A 5,146-nucleotide genomic window follows, 5' to 3' on the forward strand; every position below is an offset into this window, starting at 1 on the left:
GTCGCAAATGGTGCCTGAGTGAAAGAGAACGCTGAGGAAGGGTGCTCATGTTATTAGACGGTATTCAGTGCACTTGGTTTCCCTGCTGAAGCTCATAAGGAAATTGTGCATTATCATTTTTTCCTTTTAGAGAGGCCAACGAATGCTCCAGTAGAGAATTCCCAAAGAGGTAAGTTACAGGTGTTTGTTGGGGTCTTTTTTCAATGATATCCTAACTTACAGCAGAAATAATCTGTCACATTCAAGGACACTCGCAGACTGAAAACTTACTGAGCAAGAAGCTTTCCTGCGGGTTGCACTTTCCCTGGGCTTTTCTGGAACCCGTTCTGCAGGAACACGGGCTTGCTGTGGTGATGCAGTACCTGGCACCGCTGGTCACGCTGCGGAAATCTGAGCAAGAGAGGAGCAGTACACCTTAGGCATCTTTGCAGCTGGCACTCTCTCCTGTCTCCTCTCACCCTCACTTTTCATGAGTCTGAAACTCTTTCAAATAACACCTGCAATATTAATTAAACTGCTTCTTTCCAGATGTTGCAACAGAGCCCTTGAACCCAGTATTCCCAGAAGAACGCCGTAAGAAAGGTGCTAATGTAACACTTGTAGAAGCCAAAGGTACGTTGTGGGTCCAACCGCTGGCCTGCATTTCCCACATCTGGCTGCAAACAGGCAACATTTCGGTTAGGAGTGTTTGACCCTAAATGCAGAAGTCTGAATTCAGACAACTGCATCGCAAAAAAAAAAAAAAAAGCAGACAAAAAACACCCTTCCCTCGAGTATTTTCCAGCACAAGCCTGAACCGATTGCTTGGCTACCAAAATGTTCTAAATCTAAAGCTCTGCAAAGTATTTTGGGTCTAAAAAAGGTGCTGTTAATTTACTGAATCACTTTGGAATGTCTAAATTGCTGCTGTTTTGTTTCTAAGTCTAGTATTAAGTATGCAAAAAACCTTTCCATTTCTCCTGACCACATTTGACTTCCCCCCTACAAATTCACAGATCGTAAAAGAGATGTCGCTCTCTGAAACCTTTTGGCTGGGGGTTCCTAACCTTTTCAAAGACCGCGTATCTCTTTACCTTGCGCTACCGTTGCCTTCTTACTGTGAGACTCATTGAGGCTTGCTGGTTCCTCATCCGGAAACTTTGAGCTTATTTTACATTGTCCTAGAGCACGGCTAGCTGATGGGTTAGCCTTGCTGCCTCTGAGAAGAAGTGGGTACTGCTAGATTAGGAACAAGGCTAGAAGCCCACTGCGGGTGATGATGCTTTTTGCAGCTGTGACTTTTTCCGTGCATGTCAAATGCAGCCGGAAGTGAATAAAAGCTGGAATCTCATTTTTACCCCTAGAACCTGTTCAGAGCCTTGCCTACATCCTTATTCCCAGCATTCCTGTGCTGATTCTTCTGATTGTCATTATGGCCATCTTCTGGTTTTGGCTTTTTGTGAAGAGGTAAGTGACCTCTCTGTGTGACAAGTGAACCTGTGCAATCTTGTCCTGGCGATCATTTTACAGCTAAGCTTCAGGATGCTGTGAGATGCTCTGGAGACATCTGCTTTCAGCCACGTAAGTGTTTAAAAAGTGGCGTGGATGCTCCAGGCTGAATTACTTGTAAGACTTCAAGCAGATCACATTAAGCCATTTTATTATATGCACAGATATATAGTAATTAGGAAATAGTATAAAACAAGATGATGGTTTCGAATTGTTAGCACTTAAGTTTTCTTAGTAAAAAAAAGAAAGTTGAATTTTCAAAAGATCCCGTTCAAAACTTGAAAAACATAGTAATAGAAGAAAAAGGATACACATTTGGAGCAAATGGCCTTTCTCAGTTTCCGCTCCTTGCTTTCCCTGTGTGTACAGTACCTCTGGTGGGATGCTGGATGTGGTTTGGGGGGTGTCAGTACCAAGTTTTGCTGCCTCAGCATCTCAACCGGCAGTAGAGTGCAAGGGGTACCTCAGCGGGTCCTGCCATGGGACTACCCCAGGATGTGCAGGCTGCTGTCACACACCTGGAACAGCAAGTAATAACAGATGTCATCCTGAGTCCAGACTCCTGAGTGTCAGCTTTCCTCAAGGGTCATCGTTAAATTACTGTAAGAGAGGCACGGTATTGTTTTGAATTTGCGTATTATGAGTTGTCCTCTTTCCTCCATCCCTAAGGAGACAGGAGCAAATAGATGCAAGCCCAAAGGAAGAAGATGGATGGCTTTCTAACCCCAGGAGGAACAGTCCAAATCTGGATATTTACAAAGTAATCAAGAAGCAATCTGAAGCAGATCTGGCTGGGACCAGGCCTGACACTAAGAATTCTTCCTTCCGTACACAGGAAGATAAGGTGCTTGACAGCCTCTCCAGGGATGATGATGATGATGCGGCAATGAATACATCAACCAGTGGCTTTGTGACATTGGCCAGCACTGAAAGTGGCTTTGTGACCAATGATATCTATGAGCTGTGTGGAGATCGTGTGGGGAGGAGCAAGGAATCAGCCTGGGTGGAGAATGAGATTTATGGATTTTGAGGAGGTGGACAAAAAAAGCCTGGGATACGGATGACAGAGTGAATATCAACACAAGTTAACCCGCCCGCCCTCTGCACTTGTTTTGATAACAGCATATGTGATGTTTATCCTGGGTTTGCATTGTCCCTGTATTATTCTCTTTTATTTGAAAGAATACAGGTTTTTAAAGATCCAGACTGAAAAGAATGTATATACTTTGCTTTGCATCAAGCCCCCTTTTGCCCCAGGAATAGCTTGTTAATACTCTTGATTCTCTTTTGTACTCCAAAGATAATGCCTTTGAAACTTAAGGACAATCCAAAATCCCTGTTAATCAAAGTCAAGATGTCCAAGTCAAAAGTCAGCCACCAGTCACTCTTGGGTTCTCATAGCTGTCCCCAGGAAAGCTGCCGTGGTTGCAGCTTAGGCACTGTTCCCACGTCAGCCCATACTCCCGCTGCGTGGCCTCCCTCACCAGCTGCCAGTGACACTGCCAGACACTGCCACCAGGAGAGGAGTGTGCTTTCTGCTGCCTCCCCTCCCTCCTAGTTCTTACGGCCACGGCAGTGTACGGGAGTCCCAGCACTCAGCTGTGGGTTACTTACACCGTTAGGTTGCTTTTAAAGAATCCCAGTCCCTGCTTTGGTGTCGCAAGGCTAACTGTTCCCTCACTAATCCGCTGGCAAATAGAGCTGCAAAGCAAGGAACAAGGGATTCACCTCTGTGCCCTGTCTCAGTCTGATCTTAACTATTGAGTGGCTCAGACCCTTGTGAAAAACAGAAATAGCAGCATTTTACAGGCTTCCAGGGATGCCTGCGATCTAAAAATGAGCGACTCTGAAGTGATTTTGAGACTGCAGTAATGAGGCCTTTTAACTGACAAAATTTTAATATTTCTGTGCAGCAATTTTGAAGCATGTCTAGACTAAGTCATTGAGTATAAAAAAGTATTTGATTAAAGATACGGTTTGGTCAAGCAGTTCTGGAACCTGGCTGTGTGGGTAACAGGTCATCTTTTTTACTTACTCTGCTGGATCACGTTCAACATTTTCACAAACCAAATAAAAATAGTAAATGCCTGTTTATCTATTTGTCTATGTATAAAAAAACCCCGTAACACCCTGAGTGTTGCCATTCTGTATTGGTTGCAATTGATTTATCAACTTTTCAACAAAGCTCGTGTCCATGGATCAGACAAGCCCAGGACTTCTGAACACAGGAGTGCTTGCTGCAGTAAGATTGCTGCTCACTGAAGTTAGTCCTCGGTGTTACGATTGAAACAGCCAAGGGAAATTTTTAAGCTTTGTAGCCCTGTCTAGAATCCTCAAATCCTTAGTTCAGATTTAGATTCAGTGTGTTGCCATGTAACTCTCAGTCATGTCTCAGCCAAACACCCCTATTTAATAGCCTGCAGTATTGTGGCAAGGAAAAATGTGTGTTCGTCTCCTTTCCCTGATGGCCCGTGTTCATTGCGAGTGCTCACTGTGTTTAGGGTATCTCGTGTGTGCTGGGATGGACAGAAATGTGGTAAGGTAGCGAAGCGCCAGTCTTCTGCTGGGTGAGTTTTGCCTGAAGGCATACGAGATGTAGTGCAGCGCTAAAGCAAAGGTGCGATCTGAGGCAATCTTGACACTGAGAAATGCTTCCTGAAGCTAGAACTCTTCAGAACACAGTCAGAATCACAAAGACTTCTGTCTGCTGTGACTGGCTTTGCACCAGGGATTTGTTAAACTCCTGGTTTTGGATCCCTCTGGTTTTTGGTTTAGGTTCTTACTTCTTTGATCAAAGACCAGGTGATGGAGGGAGGATGACCAAACAAATAAAGCCATGCCAAGTAGGAACACAAATATTACTCACCTATTGCTCTGCAGGTGAGTATTTCCAGCTCCAGGAGAGCAACATTTTGCTGCAAAACAAGTCTGTCTGTGAAGCATCTGAAATGAATTTAGCTCTTGACAGGGTTCCCTAAAAATTTGCTCTTCTCCACTGCATGGAAATAAATAAGTAAGTAGGAAAATGAAGCAAAACACATCTGTGTAAGCTCCAGGAAACAAAGGTGTGCCAAGGCTTTGGCAGAAAGTGTTTTATGTGGGACTGAAACAACACCAGAAATGAACGCAGAACATGGCCGTGAGAGTGCGCTGCCAATGTCAATACGCAGGAAGACATTTCTGGATCTGTGTTGGAAACACTGTGGACAGTTGCCACAGCTGCTTCTCTCACTTCCTGAATTTCATGGGTGACAAAGATGTGCACAATGGCTCTGTCCTGCATATCTGCAGTCACAGTGTCTGCCAATCTTATACGCTTCCTCCACCAGTCAGTGGTGCAAGACGAAGCCCTGAAAGAAGTAATCCCTTTAAAAAACAAAATTCTTCTATCTATTTTGAAAATGACAGCCAGTTAGCAACCATTTCTCCCGAGGAGAGTAGTCATTGCTGGGCACTTGCGATGGCCAGGGTTTCCAGCGCAGTAAGTGGTGTTCTTTCATCAAGCGCTTGTGTATCTCTATCCACTTTTACTCTTGTATTTTTTTTTTCTTTTTGGCAGGCACCGGGCATTTTTTAGGCATCGAAAAGCAGGCAATGCGAGGAGCAAGCTCCAGCCAGATGCCGGGTTAGGTGTGTAAGCATATAAACCCGTATTGCG

General features: G+C 44.5%; 1 protein-coding gene across 1 annotated transcript in view; it reads left to right on the forward strand.

The window, feature by feature from the left end:
- The window catches only part of LAYN (layilin), a 5,677-nt gene extending 3,159 nt beyond the window's left edge, over positions 1-2,518 (forward strand). The window contains exons 4-7 of the mRNA XM_010139821.1: positions 131-169; positions 529-612; positions 1,344-1,446; positions 2,158-2,518. Coding sequence (XP_010138123.1) covers positions 131-169; positions 529-612; positions 1,344-1,446; positions 2,158-2,518 — 587 coding nt within the window. The remainder of the gene's footprint in view (positions 1-130; positions 170-528; positions 613-1,343; positions 1,447-2,157) is intronic.
- Positions 2,519-5,146: the final 2,628 nt, after the last annotated feature.

The sequence above is a fragment of the Buceros rhinoceros genome, unplaced genomic scaffold (genome assembly GCF_000710305.1).
Source record: "Buceros rhinoceros silvestris isolate BGI_N320 unplaced genomic scaffold, ASM71030v1 scaffold19327, whole genome shotgun sequence".
Classification (NCBI taxonomy): Eukaryota; Metazoa; Chordata; class Aves; order Bucerotiformes; family Bucerotidae; genus Buceros; species Buceros rhinoceros.